The sequence below is a fragment of the Gallinula chloropus genome (genome assembly GCF_964237585.1).
Source record: "Gallinula chloropus genome assembly, chromosome: 2".
NCBI lineage: Eukaryota > Metazoa > Chordata > Aves > Gruiformes > Rallidae > Gallinula > Gallinula chloropus.
This window is the reverse complement of record NC_140086.1, coordinates 13617938-13638944: the sequence shown is the minus strand read 5'-3', so window position 1 is coordinate 13638944 and position 21007 is coordinate 13617938. Positions and strand designations below refer to the sequence as shown.

General features: G+C 46.5%; 1 protein-coding gene across 1 annotated transcript; it reads left to right on the top strand.

The window, feature by feature from the left end:
• Positions 1 to 170: 170 nt before the first annotated feature.
• NTAQ1 (N-terminal glutamine amidase 1) lies at positions 171 to 15742 on the top strand. The gene is made up of 6 exons (XM_084279881.1): positions 171 to 473; positions 654 to 753; positions 1238 to 1288; positions 4587 to 4735; positions 7439 to 7563; positions 15442 to 15742. The coding sequence occupies exons 1-6, from the start codon at positions 400 to 402 to the stop codon at positions 15573 to 15575; spliced, it is 633 nt and encodes a 210-aa protein (XP_084136007.1). The 5' UTR covers positions 171 to 399; the 3' UTR covers positions 15576 to 15742.
• Positions 15743 to 21007: the final 5265 nt, after the last annotated feature.

The window sequence follows — 21007 nt, the reverse complement described above, 5'->3', positions numbered from 1 at the left end:
GCGGTAGCGAGTCCCAGCTCGGCCCGCGGAAGGACACGAGCTGTGCAGGGACGTTCGATATTTTTGGCGCGTAAAAGTTGGAGCGGGTTATCCCGCCAGCGCGTGATTGGCTCCGCGGCGTGCGCCGCACGCGCCCGCCCGCCCGCGCCACCGCTTCCTGCCGGCAGGGGGCGGAGCCGCCTCTTAAAGGGGCAGCTTCCCGCGCAGGGGCGGCTCTGGAGTTCTCCCGCAGCCTGCCCGAGGGACCCGGGGGCGAGGGGCGGCCGCTCCTCCCGCGGTGCCCGGGAAGCGCCTGAGGCGGAGCCGCCATGGCGGCCTCGCCGCGCGGTTTCTCAGGGAAGGTATAGCCGGTGGCTCTCGCCACGCTCGGCGCTGCCCGTCCCCCCACCGAGGCCGGCAATGGCGCGGCCGGCGGCCGCCTATGACTTGGCGGTGCCGCCCCGCCCCGCCTGCGCCTACACCAGCTGCTACTGGTAAGGGCCGCGGGAGCTGCCAGGCGATAACCGCGCGCTGTGCCGGCCCGGAGGCTTATCTTCGGCAGCCGTGCGGCCTGGCGGGCCTCGGGCCGCAGGTGGGGGGCGGCTTCTGTGCGCTGGAGATGGAGCCGGGGTGGGAGGAAAAAAAAACCCCTTAAATTTCCTCTCGTTTTGCAGCGAAGAAAACGTTTGGCAGCTCTGTGACTACATCAGGAGCCGGGGCCGGCACCCTCTGGAAGAATTTTACGCCGTTTTCATATCCAATGACAGGAGGATGGTGAGTCAGTGAGATGCGATGCAGGTTCAGGCCTTCTGACTGCAGCCCGGCGTAGCTGGAGATGCCGGCTCAGGTCTGTTAATCCAGCATAAGTGAGAGGCAGTGCCAGGCAACAGCCCAACTCGTAAGTGGGACGTGGTCCAAAACCCTCTTGCTTTGGCTCTCCCTTTGGCTCGGTGGTGTGCAAACTGCGCCATGTGAGGGCTTTCAGTTGTGCTCTGAGGACCACGGGGGAAGGTACAGTGTCCCTGTGAGCTGGGGTGGGGGGTTCTTCCCTGTAATCTGCCAGTTTGAGGGAATGTTTATATTATGTGGTCTAGAAGAGCATCTCCAACTTCATGCCCCTGAAAGAAAGTAGTGAAAATGTTCTGACTGTAGCACAGATATAAGTTGAAATGGATGGGTTAGGAAAGAACCAGTTAATCCAAAATAATCTGTTAATCTAAAAGGTTTTACTCCAGATTCATTCACTTACAACTTTCAGATTCCTCTCTGGAAGCAGCAGTCAGGACATGCAGATGAGCCTGTGGTCTGGGTAAGGCATTCTGTTCTCTCAGTCATTTCAGAGTGTGTGCTTTTGTAGTTGATAGCTGCAGGATCAGATATGGGCAGTATCAGCTGTCTTTACTGTAACAAAGTATTCCATCCAAACTGAAAACCCTCTTTGCTTACTTACTTAGGGTGATAGAGCACTGGGGCAGGTTTCCCTGGGAGGTTGTGGAGTGGCCATCCTTGGAGGTGTTCAGAAGCTATCTGGGCTTGTCCCCTGTCAGCTGCTCTGGGTGTCTCTGCTTGTCCTGGCTGGGCTGGATGACCCCCAGAGGTCCTTTCCAACCTCAACAGTTCTACAGTTCTGTATTTACTGTTCTCTTACAACAAGCTTATGAAGAGCCTAAATCTGGTGCTCCTTTTTTTCCTCCCTGCTGGACAGGGGAGGAAATATATGAGAAATTTATGGGTCAAGGTAAGGACAGGGAGAGATCATTCCACAATCAGTGTCATAGACAAAACAGGCTCAACATGGAATAAAACACATGTAATTTGTTACCCAGTGACAACAGAGCAGGATAATGAGAAATAAAACTACATCTTAAGAGCAGTGAGACAGCCAGAAAAAATGGCAGGTGATAAACCTCAACACTGTTAAGAGTACATAACAGCTTTGTGAAAACTATTGTCTGGAAATTGTTGAGGCTACCAGAATTTGAAGTAGATGTCTGTATTTTTAATTACATGGATGAAAATATCCACATGGGGCTGACAGAGAATAGAAAAATATAAGTAATATTCATGTATTCAGGTGTCAGCAATGAAAATGATCCATAAAAGGTGGCTTTGGAGTGTCATTTGATCGATGAATGTAATTCAGTAATTGGCACTACAGGAGTATTTGAATTATTCTAAAATATGTGTCATTACAGTGTTCTTTCAGTTATCTGGTATGGAAAATCCTGAATTTCCTATGGCAATTTCTGTGTCTGAAATTCTGTGACATCAACTACAAACTAGTGAAGTTCTGTGATTTTTTTGAATCATTCACTCTCTGCCAAAATGCTGGTGTATTTATATTGCAAAAAGAAAGATTTTCTCTAAAAAGAGACCCAGATGTTCTGAAGGTGATCTTAGAAGGAACAGCAGAGTCAGGAAAGGTCTCTGCAGAATGGGGACTTCCCATAAAAATACATGGATTAGAAGGTGGTTTAGTTTTGAAGTTTCAGTGAAGTGTAGGTTATGTAAAGTTTGTAGTTAATTTTTTTCTTGTACTCAGGAAAAATCCTTCTCAGTATTGTTGGTCATTGAGCTGTATGTTGGGCTGGCACAACAGCTGGCCTAAGATCTTTTTCATTCCAATCCTGTTGTGGTTGGGGCTGTATAATGAAAGTGTGAGAAGACAGTGCTTTAAACTCTTTTTTGTGGGTGGATTAATGTAAGCTTTAGTAAGCTTTTAACACCTGCCTTCAATTTGATTTCAGAAAACAGCAGTGTAGGTGCCTAATGCCAAACCTAAGTAACTGGGATTTCTCCAAAGCTCCACCACACCCGTGTTCCTTACAAAGTTAAGGAATAAAACTCCACCTCAGACCAAAAGTGTCAAGGCAAAATGGTTATCTTGAAATGTGATTTAGTACCTGTTGGAGTTCTGTCCCAGCTTCAAGAGCTACTGCAGGAATTTGCCTTTCTCCTGAGGTCCTCTTGACCTGAGCCATTTGCTGCCTTTTCATTGCATGCTCCTTTTCCAGCTGCTTCTCGCAGCGAAACACTTGGTGCTCAAATTCACAGACCCTGTCCCTGCAACAGGGGCAGCATCTCTTACTAGAAGAGATCACTAGATAATTTTCATGCTAAGCTGTCATCATAGGTTGTGAGCTTTCATTTAGGACTCTGTCTGAGTCCATGGTTTTGTGTGGGTCATGAAAGAGATTTGCTGTTTAGCATAAACTTTAGTTTAGCTGTCCAAGCTTCCACCAAAGGAGATTGCAAAGGGAAAGTATCAGGGTGTCTTGAAAATCACGAAGGGCAGGTCGGGCATTAGGAAATCTCTTCTGTTGCCAGTGTGGTGGTTTCACCCTGGCTAGAGGCCAGATGCCCACCAAAGTTGTTCTATCACTCCCATCCCCTACTGGACAGGGGAGGAAATATATGAGAGACTTATGGGTCATGGTAAGGACAGGGAGAGATCATTCCACAATCAGTGTCACAGGCAAAACAGGCTCAACATGGAATAAAATCATCTAACATTACCCAGTGACAACAGAGCAGGATAATGAGAAATAAAACTACATCTTAAAACACCTCCCCCTCCTTCTTCCCAGGCTGAACTTTACTCATGATTTATCTCCCTCCTCTCCCTGAGTGGCACAGGGGGATGGGGCGTGGGGGCTGTGGTCATTTCATCACAGGTTGTCTCTGCTGCTCCTTCCTCCTCAGCAGGTCTTCTCACACTCTTCCCCTGCTCCAGACTAGGGTCCCACCCACAGGACACAGTCCTCCATGGACTTGCCTAACGTGAGTCCCTCCCACGGGCTTCAGTTCTTCATGAACTGCTCCACTCTGCGTCCCTCCCACGGGTTGCAGACCTTCGGGCGCAGGCTGCTCCCCCACAGGGGCATAGTCTCCCCAGCAAACCTGCTCTGGCATGAGCATCTCTTTCCACGGGCTGTGGGTCCTACCAGGAGCTTGCTTCAATGCTGGCTTCCCACTGGGTCACAGCATCCTAAAAGTACCTCCACCTGCTCCAGCATGGGGCCCTCCATGGGCTGCAGGTGGGATCTCTGCTCCCCACCATCTTCCACGGGCTGCAGGGGGACAGCCTGCTTCACCATGGTCTTCTCCACAGGCTGCAGGGGAATCTCTCTCCGGCACCTGGGGTGTCTCCTCCCTCCCATTCCTCACTGCCCTTGGTGCCTGCACAGTTTCTTCCCTCTCACTCCCTCCTCTGGGGGCAAAAAGCAGCTGCTTGTGCCTTTTTCTCTGAGATGTGATTCCCAGAGGCGCTGTGACCATCACTGATGGGCTCTGCCTTGGCCGGCGGCAGGTCCCTCCTTCAGCCCAGCTGGTGTGTACTCAGGCTGACCTGTGGGAAGCTTCTGGCTGCTTCTTGCAGGAGCTGCCCCTGCAGCCTCCCCACTACCAAAACCTTGCCACACAAACCCAAAACCACCAGAAATGTTACAGGCTTAGTACTTCAAAGACAGAAAGCAGGATTTAAAGAAAAGGGTTTGTAGAGTCTGCGTTTAGGAAGCATTTTTTAATTCCCTTTGCTGTTTTTTTGCTCCCTTTGCCAGTTTCTCACTAACAGGTGTTTAACTAATGGCAATTACCCTTCTTCCCAGGACTACCATGTTATTCTACTTCATGTTTCCAGTGGGGGGCAGAACTTCATTTATGATCTTGACACAGTGTTGCCGTTTCCATGTCCTTTTGACCTGTACAGTGTGGAGGCCTTCAGGCTGGATGACCACCTGCATCCAGAATTTCACAGGTGATGATGTAAAATGTAAAGACCATTAATGTTTTTTTTTCATGAAATCAAAGGTTTAAGTTCTCCTTGTGGATACATAGTGACAGAAGTATTTTGCTATACTCCAGAAAAAATAAATGCTCCAAGTTAATTTTTCTAAAACTGCCCCAAAGTGGGAAAAGGATCCTAGTGCAGGAGTTGGCAGGGCTTGTGGGGAGGGCTTTAGGCTACACTGGAAGGAAGTAAAACCAGGCTGGCTAGAAATGAGCTGGGGGCAGCATGTCAGTGTCAGGTGTGGGACCAAAAGTCCAACTATAGTGTCCCCTCATGGCTGGTGGTGATAAAATACATGCACGTAGCATGAGGAACAAGCAGGAAGAGCCAGAAGGCCTGGCTTGGTCCCAGAGGTATGACATTGTTGGCTGAAGCAAAACCTGGTGGGAAGAGTCCTGTGGCTGGTCTGTAGGCATGGATGGTTACAGGCTCTTCAGAAGAGACAGGCAGGGCAGGAGGGGTGGTGCTGGTAGCCAGTCACTAGTGGGATTCACCAGGGTTCTATTTTAGGCCCATCTCTTTTTAACATTTTATTAAATAACCTGGACACAGGACTAGAGGGTGTTTTAAGTAAATTTGCAGATGACACTGTGACGGAAAGACACTGAACCACAGGCTTTTAAAATAGAATTAATAGTAATTTATTCTAAAAAAAAAACCCAGAATGCAGATTCAGTACGTCACTTGCAGGTTATTGTTGGATACAATGGGGAATTCACTATTGCAGTTTGGAAGTATGACCACACTGATTACAATCACAAAAGATCCACAAAATACTCTTACTACAACCACTGTGGCTTCCCTAAAACATAGGATCACAGCTCACAAGCACACAAAATATTACAATCACAAAGATCCACAAAATACTCTGCTGCCAACACACAATAAAATGATCTACAACAGTCACAAACCCCACGGTTACACTCGCCGTAGGCAATTAGCTTCCCTACGATCACAAAGATCCACAAAATACTCTTATTACAACCACTGTGGCTTCCCTAAAACATAGGATCACAGCTCACAAGCACACAAAATATTACCCATACGTTAGTCACCCAGAACGACACACTTAAAACATATCAAATAGCCACTTACCCCGTCTCTCAGGTAAGGGCTCCCAATACATTACCTCAGCCAGCCGCCCGGCTAAGGGGGAAGGGTCTCCTCCTAAGGTTGGAGGAACGGCTCCCAATATTAGCTCGAATGCCAGGGCTTTTATTTGGTTCATTTTGCTGATGTGTGTGACAGGATGCAGGGCTGGGCCTGACACCTCCGGCCCTATCTCTTGCATATTCCCATTGTCTTGGCCCATCGAAACCAAATGCGGACCCTTAGGGCTTGTCAAACAGTTTGAGTAGTGGTTTGATTGGGACTCAGGACATATGTTTGTGGAAGGAAGCCAAGGCTTAGCAAGGCTCCATACAAGTTTTTCAGGTTTTGTGAAGTGCCCGCTTCAGTCTGTTTACAACACAACTCAAGTCGGAGCCATCTACACAGCTCCCCGTGAGGTGTCTCCGCAGACAAAGAGCTTAAAAGCAGCCCAAGACTGAGTTGTGTATTACAACTCCCCGTAGGCCGCCTGCTCTGTTTAGGCACTATTGGAACCTGTGTGTATAGCTCAGCCTTACAGACACCAAATTGTGAGGAGCTGTTGGCTCCGTTGAGGGTGGAGAAGCCTTGCAGGGGGACCTGGACAGATTAGAGAGCTGGGCAATCACCTACAGCATGAAGTTAAACAAGCGCCAGACTCTGCACCTGGGAAAGGGCAACCCTGGCTACACATACAGACTGAGGCACTGGAGGCCAGCCATGCTGAGAGGGATTTGGGGGTCTTGGTCAACAGCAAGTTAAACGTGAGCCAGCAGTGTGCACAGGCAGCCAGGAGGGCCAACTGTACCCTGGGGTGCATCAGGCATAGCATGGCCAGCCAGGCCAGGGAGGGGACTGTCCCACTCTGCACTGCACTGGTGCAGCCTCATCTTGAGTACTCTGTGTGGCTTTGGGCACCACAGTACAAGAGGGACACAGAACTACTGGAGAGTGTCCAGAGGAGGGCAGTGAGGGTGGGGAAGGGTCTGGAGGAGAAGTCTTATGAGGAGAGGCTGAAGTCCCTTGGTTTCTTCAGCCTGGAGAAAAGGAAACTGAGGGGAGACCTCATCATGGTCTGTGGCTTCCTGGCCAGGGGGAGCGAAGGGGCAGGCACCAATCTCTTTGGTGACCAGTGACAGAACCCAAGGGCATGGCATGAAGCTGCAACAGGGGAGGTTTAGGTTGGATATTAGGAAGAGGCTCTTTACTGAGAGGGTGGTTGGGCATTGGCACAGGCTCCCCAGGGAAGGGATCACAGCACCAAGCTTGAATGAGTTCAAGAAGCATCTGGATGATGCCCTCAGTCCCATGCTCTGACTTGGTTGCCCCTGTGTGGAGCCAGGAGTTGGACTTGATGATCTTCATGGGTCTCTTCCAACTCAGGATATTCTAAGATTCTTTATCTTAGTCATCAGAAGTCTTCTTCTGTCCTACTGTAGCATCTTGTTAATGCTTGGCATAATACTGATGATTTATGTATTTAATGAAATTAATACTCTTTGATGGTAGGAAAGAGCTTTTGTTCTAAGTAACAGTGTTGTACACAGGCATCCTTTGATAGAATTTTGCATTATTATTTAGGAAAATCAGAATGATTCGAGCAGACTTGTACTTGAAGACATTTGCTTCAGACAGATCACATATGAAAGATGCAAATGGGAAGTGGCAGAAACCTCCTCCTTCATACCCTTGCATTGAAACTGCAGGTGAGCTCCCAGAGTTCCTTTTTCTTGCTTACATTGTTGAATCACATAGTCCAAGATGCACACAGAGGTAAATGTGGTTCTATAGCATGTGTCTGGAGGCTCATCCAGCTAAATTATTTCCTGTGGGGGGGAAAAATGTATGGCTGTGAAGCATTTGGCACATCTGGCATTGCCCCCTGGCATTACCATTATCAAACATTAATTACTGATCCTCATGAATTGAGCAGAGAATGAGAGGTAAGCATTAACTGTTCTTATTACAGCAGGGAACTGAAGCAAAGGGGCCAAATAACCTGCTCAGGTGTCACAAAGGGACTTTTGAACTTGCTGATTACACTGCTCTTCAGTTGGCAGGTCCCATCCTGCCAAAGCAGGTTGTTTTGACAGGACCAAGTTTTCAGGCTTTGCTCAGTGTGCTGGTTTTTGGGTTTGCCTGCAGGAAATGTTTGAGTTTTCTCTACCAGGTGAATGGACCTGAGAACATTTTAAGGCAAACTGGCAAGTCAGCAAATTTTTCCCCAAGCCTTGAGTGTCTTTTAAGTGATAGTCTAGATAACAGCCTCTGGGCCAAGCAGAGAGAAAAGTAAAGGCTTGCCAACTCTTCTGTTGTGTAGAGCTGCTTAAAAAGTTCTTACCACACAGCATTTCAGCTTATTTAATCATGTGATTGGCACGCCAGCCAACATTCATCATGTGTTTGTTCTCTTATTTTCTTTCTGGATGGAGAAAAGTGTGGTGAAGTTTTGCTTTGAAAAAGTTGTCATGCTGCTGTTCTGCATGTTTGGTTTTGTTGGTTTTTTAATTATTGCTATATGGCTGTGTGTTTATTTGTTAGAGAAGGCAGGGCCAGAGAAACATGTTTTGTGTTTAGGTCCAAGTTTGTTGTAGTTTTGAGTTTAAGAAGCATTGGCTTCTAAGGAAGCTTGGTGTTTTATGCTACAGTAGAAATCAATTATGTGAGCAGGAGCACAGATGTAGTCTTCCTTATGAAGATTTAGGTGTTTTCTAGACAATCCAGGTTATGGAACATGTTAAATTCTATTTCTTGGTCCTTACCTCCAGTAAAATTGTAAACAAAGGTAGTGTAGCAAATGGAGAATGCTTGGGCTTCAGTGGATGGCTCACTGTTGGCTGGAGCCTCTGAAGTGCTGAGGATTTTCCATGTGGAAACCTTATTCTTGTGATAGTTGGGAGCTAATGGGAAAGGTGAGGACCATAGATCAGAGCAGGAAGGTGGAAACTTCTATTCTAATCAAAAGAGTAGAAAATATTATTTATGGATAGTAAGTTTTGGAATGACTTACACAGTGCCAGGTGCATACATGTTCACTCCAGCTGCAGTGAACAGCTCCAAAGCTGCACACCCCCTGACTGTCCCCTTACCTGTCTTGCTTGGCTGAGATTCATCTCACTGATGTGCAGCAGCCACGGGGTCTCAACCAGCCTCCAGACTGTCTGTGTGATGCCAATAGGTAATGAAAGATACACAGATCTCCATTCCTCCTGTGCTTTATTTCTTTGCTCTCTACTTTGCCACACTGAAGGAAAGGTCCATAGGTCATCCAGCTCAAAACAGGGGTTCCTAAGGGCTCTGTCCAGTTTCACCTTGAACACTGTTCTGGTTTGGCTAAGATTAATTTTCACAAGGAGCCATCTCAGGTGAGCTGAGCTGGCCAAGGGTGGTGTCCATACCTTGTGATGTCATGCTGCTGATACAAGTGGGGTAGTCAGGGAGGGGCAGCACCGTGTGTGGGGGGTGAGTGAGCATCTGTGTGATGCTTGGTTGTCAGCTGGGGCTAAACCATGACAAACACCTCCAGGGATAGAAATTCTACCTATCCCTCTGCACAATCTTCCAATATTTGACCACTGTTTGTGCTTAAGTATATATATATAAATGTATATATATATAATTTTTCTGTGTATCAGAATTTCCCATGTTCCAACTCACATTCTTTGCTTCTTGTCCTGTTGCCAAACTCCTCCAAGAAGGCTCTGGCTCCATCTTCTCTGTGTCCTCTGCTCAGGTAGTTGTAGGCAGCACTAAGATCTCCCCTTTGTCTTCTGTTTAAGACTGAACAGGCCTAGTTCTCTCAGCCTTCCCTTGCATATCATGTTCTCCCACCCCAAACAACTTGGCATTCCTCTTCTAGGCTCTCTGCAGTATGTCAGTACTTTTGGGGGTGGTTTTGGTACTGAAAAGGCCCACTCAGTGGATAGTACTGCAGCTCTGTGCTGATGGCCTCCCATCTCCTGGTCAGTTACTGAATGTTACAGGTGAAAGTAGCTGGTTACCCTGCACCTACTGACAGCAGATTATTCACTAGGCAGCTTCAAGGTCTGAGTTAGAACAAGAATAGAATCAGATCTCAGGTGTCTGGCTGAGATTGCCTTTCATTCAGTACCAGCTTCTGAGGTTGGTTTTGTCTTCCTGAGATACCTTGTAAAGCTGTGTGCTTCAGTCTGTGTACAGGGCTGTAAGTCAGCAGGGAGCCAGGGTTTAACTGTTGGGGAGCTCTCAGCTGAATCCTGTGCTTCAGTGATGCGGTTCTGTAGGTGAGCACCTGGCATGCAGGACAACATACAGGTGGAGAAAGCATTGCTGTCAACAAGGGAACTGGTAATTCTCTTCCTTTAGAGACTGGTAATGTCACAGCAGCTTTATCAGGTGTAAAAGTGCCTTATTTTAAACCTGATGGAAAAAGGGGTGACAGACCTTTTGTTATCATAGAAGAGCATGGGGTATTAATGCAATTCCATTGCAGATAACTGTTTTCCCCCTACTGTTTCACTTAGATAGAGCAGTCTGCTTTCCATGTTAATTTGGTTTTGCACAAGATTAAATTATTTATGCATTACATGTTAGAGGTAACTGCAATTTTATGTCTGACAGAATTGACCATATACTGTTTCAGTATCAGTTAATTTGAGGCACATTTAGATCATAGCATTGTATTTTTTATTACTGTTATTTTGCTGTCATCAGAATAGCCAAATTCCTACGCTCTTGGGAAGATCATTTAAAAAAGCATACAAGGTTCTTAGATGTCTTCTCTGTGCTAGATGTCGTCTTTGATGTTGAACATACGCTTGAAGACTGCAAAAGTACAATAAACATGTATCAATACATGAACCTATGAACACTGTGCTGTTACATGGGCTCATGAAGTCTGTGTATTTAAAGGTAATCAGCACTCCAGTACTATTCTGTTGATACAATTTGTTATGTTAGAGCCTATTACATCTATATACACTGCCTCTGTTACTCTACTGCATTTTGAAGTTTATTAAAGACTTAGACAACAGTGTGTGCATGTGGTACTAAAGTATTGCCCCTTCCAGAGCAGAGCACCTGCTAAGCCTGAATACAGCACGTTGGAAAAGGAAATTCTGTAGTATCTAAGTCTAGTGTAAGCTAAATAGGACCATCAGTAGGATAATGTAGTTACCTGGTGTGGAGCTAGGACAGGATACTGGGACCAGTGATCCTTTTTTGTGAAGTGTACCAGGAAATGTTTAATGACCATGAAATACCTTTTGGAATTGAATCCAGGAATCTCCTATCAGTAACCAATTCAGCATTTTTTTCCCTGCTAATAATTCAGAGGGACTATTTCTTATTTATGCTGCTTGTGGTGTTGCACAATAACCTTTATAAAATAAGCTTGACTCATAAATTCCACTCCATACTTAAAAAATTGAAGATGAGAGGAAGTGAACCTTTTTATTTATTTAAAGAACCTACTTTGTTGTTGTTGTGGTTTTGTTTGGTTTTTTTTAAAGCAACCCCAGTTGGACCAGGTAAACAGAACCCCCTCAAACTCTTTAATATCCCTTCAGAGCTTGCATGCTAAGCACTAGCCTTCTGCTACTGGCTCTGCTCTAGCTGTTCCCCAGAGCTAGGCCTTCATTCCTTACTGGTGTTGCTCTGGCCTCTGCTCTGTTGCTGTGCATGCCAGGAGAAGCTGGCTAACCCAGCTGGGTGCACAGTGCTTCCCCAGCCAGCCTTGTCCTCAAAGCAGCTTGGCTGGAATATGCATACCTGAGCCATGGCAAATTCCCCTGGTTCCAGCTGGTTGCCAGTGGCCTCCTGCTGAGAGAAAACGAGGGGTGAGCCTGGCATTTTGTTCAAATAACGAGAATTAAGAAGATAGAATTTGGAGCACAGATTCATCATTCTAGGGCTGACAAGCTCAGCCTGGGGTTTGCTTTTAAATCTTCTCTCTACTAATTAATAAGGTCAGATTGTGCTTAGTTTGGGTCCTGAGGAGATCATCTCTCCTTACTGCACACCTGTGTAAAACACAGCTTGCTTGGTGCATTTCAAAATCACTGGGAACAGATGGTCTTGCTGCTTAGATACAACTGTTAGCATCAGCTCTTGAAAAGCATTGGTTTGGATTACAGTTCTCCTTTGGTGTCTGGTAGCACAGTGGCAGCACTGATTTGTAAAGGCTTTTTGTTCCTTTTATTAAAATTCCTGGTAGTCATAAATGATGGGGTTTATCTGGGACTTTTTGTTGTTGATTTGAAGAATGTGAGTGGAACAGCTGAGGGACTCTGGAGGCACTGTGTACTCTGTAACAGGCTAGCTGCCAGGCAGTTTCTTTCCACATCTCTGGCCTGAGGTGGTGGTTGGCTTCTAGGAAAGCAAAAAAGAAAACACTGATCTGGATGCACTTCATGGGACCCTTCTGCTCCTCTCATTTGAGGCAAAACCCCTCAAATTTGTCAAGAATAGGTCCTTATTTCATGAGCTTTTGTGTGAGTAAAGAATCAAGTTAGAGTAGAGAAAATAAAGGTACAACTAAGGGGAGAAGTATTTAAATACCAGGAATGGCTTATTGAAGTTACATGACTCTGTGAAAGGTAATGTAAGGTCACTGGCTTTGGTGCATACTGGTATGGAGAAGGATGGTTTGCACGGTGGGTTGTGGCTCAGCTGTGGGGCCAGCACCCTTCAGCTGAGTGTGGTAACATCCTTTCCAACTCTCCCTGCAAAACCACTTCTCTTCCTGCTCAGGCAAGAGGGGGAGATCTGACAAGAACTCTGGAGATCTACACAAGTCTGTGAAGAGCCCAACTTGCCAAGTGGTTTAGGTACCAGCAAGGTTAGGCAGCAGCAGAGCTGATCTTGGAGGCTTTGTTTCAGACCTGCTCACCTCCAGCAGCCATTAGGCATCACTCAGACTTAGTCCAACAAGGTCTGTGAGCCAAGCCAAGGCCTGGCTGAAGCATTTCTTTCTAACTACTGTTGGCAGAAGCTGCAAGTGTCCTGGCTGACAATGCCATCTGATAGTGTGTGGCCTTTTATTTCCTCTCTGCTTGGAGCAAAAGTGTCAGGCTTGATTAAAAAAATAAAATGATGCAAGAATCCCAGAGTGCAGCTGCTAGCTTAGGCCTCATTGATGGGAAGGGTGGGTCTGTTGGAGAGGAAGCATTGGCTCTGGGCATACACAAAAGCAACCTGGTGTGGTAGCCACAGCACATGGGGAGGACTGAGTGTAACAAATCATTTTTTAAAAAAATAAAAATTCTGCTGCTTTTGACCTTCCATAGCCATTACTCAGAGCATACTCCTCCTTGCTTTTGTGGAGAATTCCTCTCAGTCTGTCAGCTCTAACATCCACGTGTCTCTTGTGAATTCTGCTGTTGGTCACTCTTCATCTGCTGTGGGAGGAGGACTCTGCACTTTTGCTGTGCTGTTTCCTAAGGCTGTAAACATGAAAATAACATGCCTGGCATTCAGATGCATCACATGAGAAAGAAGAGTGGCACAGAGAGGCTGTTTTGTTCTCAGTTGAATGAAGTGGGAGAGGTTGTGGAGCCAGGAGTTGGGCTTGATGATCGGGATGTCCTTTCCAACCCAGGATGTTCTGATTCTGGGTCTCACCGTACTTTGCCTGTGGGGAGCTCTCGAGCTGCTCCAGTGCCATCTAGTGCCCGGCTCTTAGACCACCTGCTCTTCACAGGAATGTTCTTGTTTGCTTCGTTAAAGCAGTTTTTCCTTCATTAAACTTCTCTGATGGGACTGTTTTACACTCTGCCACAATCCTGAATTTATGAGAGTATTTCACTCCTTACAGACATGGGGACAAGTTCTGAGCTGCTGGCAGCAGCAGCAGCTGTGTCTGTAACTGTTGGAACGATCCCCTTTGGGCTTCTTTACATTCACAGAACAGTTGTATGAAATTATTACTCTACTGTGCACATAAAGCAGAGGATTATGTATCTTCCAAATCTCAAACTACATGATGAATTCCATTACTTTTAAAAGAAACGTGTCTGGGAGGGAAAGGCAAATTGGGAATTGTAAAACAGACTTACCAGTCTATCAGGAAGCCAGAGCTGCTGGCTGTGCTAATTGTTCTTGAGCTGCAACAGCAAACTGCTGGGCTTGTGCCACATAGGCAGAGGCTGGCCCTGTCCTGCCAGACCCTTCAGCAGTAAGAAGATGCTTGGCTGAATGTGAGGATTTTCAGTGTGCAGAGCCTAAACAGGTTAACAGGAAAAAAGGGGCCAGACCTCGGAAGTGGTGAAAGCTGGGATTAGGCAGACTGCAAAACTGTGCCAAGGTGCTAGTGTGGTGCAAATAGAGGGCTTCAGGGGCTGGATTATGGCTTGGACTCCTGGTTCTGGGCTTCCCAAACACTGTTTTCCTTTCCTTGCTTACACCATCACTAATGGTAAGCCTAACTACACAAACTCTTTGCAGATGAAGCTAATTCCATCCTGTTCATTATAGCCTACTCTTATACTCTTTACTCATTATAGCCTAATCTGTTCATTAGAGCCTACTCTTGCTTGGTTCTTAATCCTTAAATGCACACATGAATCACCCATGTTGAAATAAACACTTAAATGTGGCAGGAAAGTGATAACAGTAAATACAGTGCCTCTCCCATTCTGTTCTTTAAACTCATTCTCCTCCATTTATTTTTTATGGGCATTAAAAAAGACTTTGTGCAGGTCCTCAGTGCAAACAGAACCCAACAAGCCCAAGGATGGTTGCAGACAGAGCTGACTGGGCTCAGGAATCAGAAACCTCTGATCAATGTGGTTCTGAGTTGGTGAAGCTTGTACCAGGCCAGCTCCAGGAAAAGGATGTGTAAAGCCCCCAAAACTGCACAGCAGCACGTTGCACTGAGCTCTCTGGGGATCCACAGAGCGTTGGACAGGGTCAGGCTGGGTTATGTTAGGTGTTTCCTCTGGACTGCATATTCTGGCCTTGCAGTGGGCTGGTGGTGTGCAGTAAGGACAAAGCTCAGGGCTGGAGAGGAAGCAAATAGAGAGTAAATACTGTAGCCTGGGGAGTAAGAATTGTAGGCTTGCCAAGGGGCTAATAGTCTGTGAGAGATAGTAAGCTCCTTCCAATTCTGACTGCTGCTCTGATACAGTTCCTCTTCAGAGCAAAAGCTGAGGGAATAGCATCCCCCCTGCCTCTGAGTAGTCAGATTTGTGTGAATGCAGGAGGACAATAGGCACCTGTTGCATTGCAGTTCCCTCTGTTGGTTGGTATCTGCACTCTAGATGTCTGAGGTTATTCAACCCTTCTAGGCTGCTGGTGCAGGGATTAATATTTCTCTTTCCTACACACACAGGTTTCTAATGACTAAGGATGTTTACTGATCTTGATAATGTGATGATTGCCCTGGGAAGAGAGAGAGTTTGGGGCAAAGCAACATTTCAGACACTAGAAATAGATGTTTCCATAGTGCTGTCTGTTTTTCACAGTCTTTCTAGGCTGCTGCTCAGCACGTGTGTTATTTGGAACTGACCTGTCCAAGAGGGAGGTTTGGGGTGTTTCCTTGATAGATTTATACTTCTGCTGTAAAAGTTGTATCATTTAAGTATTTTCCTTTCCTGGTCTCTTTTCAGATTCCAAGATGAACTTGGATGATTTCATCAGTATGAACCCCAAAGTGGGATGGGGCTCAGTGTTCTCCCTTATGGATTTTGTGCACCAGTTTGGCAGACTGACTGATCATGGCTGTTCCTTGGAAGGACAGTGAAGTGAACAATGTTCTCCCTGCTTCTGTTTTGAGAAGGGTGTGTTTTGTTTTGCTGCTCTTAAATCATATTTATTGTTTAAATTTCTTTACATGGGATAAGTATTTGGGTAAGTAGAATACCCAATCAGAAATGCCATGAACTGAATAAAAAGCTTTTATTTTGATTATGTAAGGATGAACTTGGTTTTAATATGTCAAGTCAAAGGTACATATCCCTCCTGTAAGCCTATTCCTTTTCCATCTCCTGTGCCCGAATTGCAAAGAGCATTTACATGCTGTAAGATAAGCTTTTGGAAAAATAGATGTATAAATTACTTAACAATGTAGCTCAGATTGCTAAGTGTTGCCACTTCTGGGGTGAGATACAGTATATTTTATGTTATAATTTCTAGCACTTACAGAAACAGATGGTGTATCTCAGTTTAGTCCCTGCCTTTATCAATTAGGCCTTCTTTAGCAGAAGCCTAAAGGTCAGAGCCCAAAGGAAACATAAATTTAGTGGTAGGATCTCAAACTCCCAAGCACTATGTAAAAGCAGATGAGTACCTAAGCAGCCTTCCTGTGCTGTACCAGGGGAGAATGAAATGCCTGCCACTGTGGTTAAACTGTTCCAGTGCTGATGGTTGCTGGAAGATGCAGTTGCTTTTCCTTCTTACACTGGCTGCACGTTCTCACCTGCCCCCATGTGCTTCCACTTGGCATTTGCCTGGCCCCAAGGTAATCCAGGGTAGGAAGCTAAACTGACAGAAAGAAGTAAAGTTCCTGCCTCTTAGCTCTGCTCCTTGACCTGGCTTGCCATGAGGTCAGACAGTTGCTCTTGCTGATGTAAGGAAATGAGCAGTGGCATGTGGCTGGGGGGAAGGGATTAAGAAAGCCTCTCCCATACTGGGTCACTTGCTGCTGAATTTCCTTGGAGGTAAAGCTGCATCCTCTCAGGGAACTCAGTGAAGCCATCACATTGACTGGGGTCTGGAACAGTCTCCCATGTCTTTGAGAGTGCCCTAAACAGATTACAGAAATGGGCTAAGATGGGGTTGGGACCTGTTCTACTTTACATACCAGCATGTTGTAGTAGCACAGGTAGCAGAATAATTCAGGTTAGAAGGGTCAGGCAGTTCATAGAGTCACAGAAAGCGTTAAGCTGGAAGGGACCTTTAAAAGTCATCTAGTCCAACCCTCCTGCAGTAACCAGGGACATCTTTAACTAGATCATGTTGCTCAGAGCCCCATCAGGCCTGATCTTGAATGCCTCCAGGGATGGGGCATCTACCACTGCTCTGGGTAACCTGTTCCAATTGTAGTAGTTGTAGCCTCATGTCCAGGCTGCTCAGGCAGGTCTTGGAAACCTATTGGGTTGGACTGGTGATGGACTTGAGACTTGATGAGGAAAAGCCCAGTAAGGATTTGAAGTATTAAGGGATCATTTTATTTTTAAGTACAGAAAAATGTGAAAACTTCAAAGATATTTCTATGTAAATTGCTACTAATTAAGAGTTTTGTTACAGGCAGATTCTGTTACTGTCGCTCGTATCAGTTCTAAGAGACTTTAGTTAGAATCATAGGATACTAAGTTGGAAGGGACCCATGAGGATCAGTGAGTCCAACTCCTGGCTCCACACAGAGCCAGCCAAGTCAGAGCATGGGACTGAGGGCATTGTCCAGATGCTTCTTGAACTCAGTCACTCTCGATGCTGTGACCACTTCCCTGGGGAGCCTGTTCCAGCACCTGACCACCCTCTCAGTAAAGAACCTCTTCCTAATATCCAACCTAAACCTCCCCTGTTGCAGCTTCATACTGTTCCCTCAGGTTCTATCACTGGTCATCAGAGGAGATCAGCTCCCCGTCATGAGGAAGCCACAGACCGGGATGAGGTCTCCCATCAATCTCCTTTTCTCCAGGCTGAAGAGGATCACAAGGTTGGAAAAGACCTTTGAGATCAAGTCCAACCTTCCCATCCTAAGCTAAACCATAGCCCTAAGTACCTCATCTACCCTTTTTTAAACACATCCAGGGATGGTGACTCAACCCCCTCCCTGGGCAGCCTGTTCCAGGCCCTGACAACTCTTTCAGTAAAAAATTTTTTCCTAACATCTGATCTGACCCGGCCCTGGCACAGCTCTGTGCCATTTCCCCTTGTCCTCTCTCCTGTCACCTGGCTGAAGAGACCATCACCCACCTCTCTACAACCTCCTTTCAGGTAGGTGTAGGTGGTGATAAGGTCTCCCCTCAGCCTCCTTCAGGCTAAAACAAACAAGGGACTTGAGGCTTTCCTTGTAAGGCTTCAGACCCTTCCCCACCCTCATTGCCCTAGATGTTAACTTAGCATGTTAACAGCAGAGACAGGCATTGGAACAACTGTGGATTTTATTCTCTTCAGCCATCTCTTCTTCTGTGTCATAAGAGCTGGCTGAATGTAGAAACTTACAGTCTGTTGCCAGATGCAGCACAGCTGGTTGGATGTCCAGATAGGCTGCTGCCACACGGATTCCCTGGGTGCCTGCATGGACTGTGGGTAGGAGGCCAGTTGTTGGGGCACTCATCTGCAGAGTGGGAGAGTTGATCTGTAGTTTCTGTCACTGAACCAGCTTCTTCAGAAGAGATGGGGATGATGGAACTCAGAATTCCTGGTGAACTGGTGCTTACAGCTCTCCTAGGATGGGGCAGCTGCAGATTTATCCAGAGACACCTGTGTAAAAGGGCTCGTTTGTCACTGGGTGAAATGGCAGCTCTCTCTGCGTGACACTGATGTGGCAAGTGTGCTTTGAGCCAGAGAAGATGCTGTTCCTTACTGGTTTTGAGTGATGTCAAGACTGGCTGTGAATGTGCAGGGCAGCAGAAATCTTCCTGCACGGCCCTATGCAGGTGCTACCCCAGTGCCCACAGCACTGCACCCATTGTCCAAGTTAGACAGTAGCAGAACTGAGAATTGAAAGATCCACATTTCAGCACTTCTTATCCTTCAAATAAGTGAATCTTGTATACACAGAGGTCATGTGCATTGCTCAGCAGACCATGTAACATGCAGAACAATGGGTTCTCATCCCTCCCTACTTGAGCATGTCACTCGATTTAAATATTGAGCTGCCATCCTCAGCTGGTTTCCAGTGCCTGAAATCCCTGACACCTCCCTCTAGTGAGGGTCAGGCACAAGAATTTGCCTTGTTTAATGTAGTTTCAGGACTGAATCTGTTAAGGAGAACAGTTGCAACCATCATTCAGCATATACAAGTTATAAAAAAGACAACTGATGTGAAGAGACAGCCCTTTTTCTCTCAGATCATTCTGAGCAGATGCTTGATTTTACATGTAGCAGGCTGTGTGTGTGTGTGTGATGATAGGTTTTCTATAATTAGCAATCTTTTTGTAGCTCTTGTAAAAAGTTGTCATTCCAGAGGAATAGGTAAAAGCCAGGGAATGATTTCATTCAGTGCTGAGGATGTTAATATTGTAGCCTGGTGGCCTCTCCATTGCCATTTCAGAAGGTGTGCAGTCAGAAAGACAGGATTCAGGAATACACTCCTGAAGTGCTCCTTCAGGGCCTCAGGTGAGGAGGGGCTACTTGCTTCATCATAATTAGCACAGACCAGCCCTTTTTCTAATGCTCATTAGCCCTGATGTCCCATCAGATGACTGAGTGAATTAATTCCCTCCCGTCATTGCTCCTTTTTCTCCCCAACTAACCTTTGTCCTGACTGTTTTGGGGGACTTGCTGTGCTTAACCTTTCTGCTCTCACCCCAGACTGACGTGTGAGGTGGCCCCACCACCGTGGTTTACTCCCTGAGTGTTGTAGTAAGTTGCAGACAGAAAAGCAAAGTTTGTTGAGAGCCACTTTGTGCAGAGACTGCAGAAGCAGCATGTCAGGAGTGATTTCTTAGTGCACCTTAGTTTTCAGTTCCCTTTCAGTCTTCTTCACCTTGTCCTTTCCCGCAGTGGTTATTCCACTGTCCAGTTATTACAGTATTTATGTGCCAAGAGCCCCTAAATGATTGGGGTTTTTTTGCACTAGGTCACCCTTCAATCAAGCATTGAACTAACCAAAAAGAGACCCCACTCACCCCCCAGGACAGTCAAAATCCCATGGTCTCCAACTTCTGTATTCTGTTGTTGGTCACTGGAAATTCTCCAACAGTTTTATTTGCAGACATCGTAGGGCAGGACTCTGACAGCCTTAAAATGGGGTGATTCCTATCTCATGGGGAGTCCCTCTCACCTCCAGTAGGCTATTAATGCAGTGAGCTGCAGCACGAGATGGGACACCCGTATCTCTCCTGCCTTTTTCTCTTCACTGTTGCTTTTTTAGTTAAGAATACAACTTACTTGATAACTAACCTCTTTTATTCACCTGTTTGGGATGTTGGGGGGAAAAAAAAAGGCTGGTTTTTTTCTGCCACATATTTGCTTGGTCAGTACATTTTTGCACAATTACACATGACCGGATCTGTCAAGAAAATGCCATTTTTCAGTTGGCCACCAGAGAGAGCAGTCAGCATTCGGTGGGTGTGCGGGCTGGGACGCTTGGCCAGAGACGCCATCCTGCCCGCTCAGCCCTGCCAGCAGCTGCTACAGCAAAAAACCTCATTCTGACAGCAGCGCAGAGGGGACTGTACCCTGCCAGGCTGCTGCTAATGGGTTACGTGTTGCCCAGGTCTCTGCTGCATGCCAGAGTCATCAAAACCATCGACTGATTTGGGGGGATCTGTTCAGCCTTCACAGTCCCTACTGAAATGGGTGCGTGACACCGTAGAATATCAGACTATGGATGTATGGACTTCAGAGGCTAAATTTAGGTACCTGGGATGCTGCAATCTGATCCGTGTCATTAAGGAGGCAGAGAGGGACCAGGATGCTTTTGTATGAATGAGATTCCAGGGCAAGAGCCCCGGTCTGGACATTTTACCCTGCGTGGCCTCCTCCATCATCCATCCAGAGACTCAAGGGTGCTGTGAAGCATTGTTGCTCTCAAAACACCTACTGTAAAACAGCCATCTCTGGGGTCCATTTTTCTTTTGTTAGAGTGACTTCAGTCTGGATTTCCTTGGGATTTATAGGGTTTTTTCCCCCTGCCTTTTCAGGAAACACAGGTTGTAGACTGAAGGACCTGAGAAAGCTATACCAAAGAATAAGAAGGAGGTGTGAAAAGTTACCTTTCCACCAGGTGCTCTGCAGAACCATTACAGAGAGGCTGTCCATCACCCCAGGTGGTGACTGTCCCCTGTGACTGGCACAAGCCATAGCCAGGCAGCCAGGGAGGACCTGCAGAGCATCACTTCACGCATCAGCTGGCTGAGCAGATGGCTCCAGGTTTGGTTGGGGTTGCCCTCCTACGGCACTTTGGATCCCCAGGCTTGGAGGATCTCATCTCCTCCTGAAGTGAAACCTGTCTGGACATCTGTCTCTCTGGGTAATTACCTACTCAGAACTTTGAGAGAA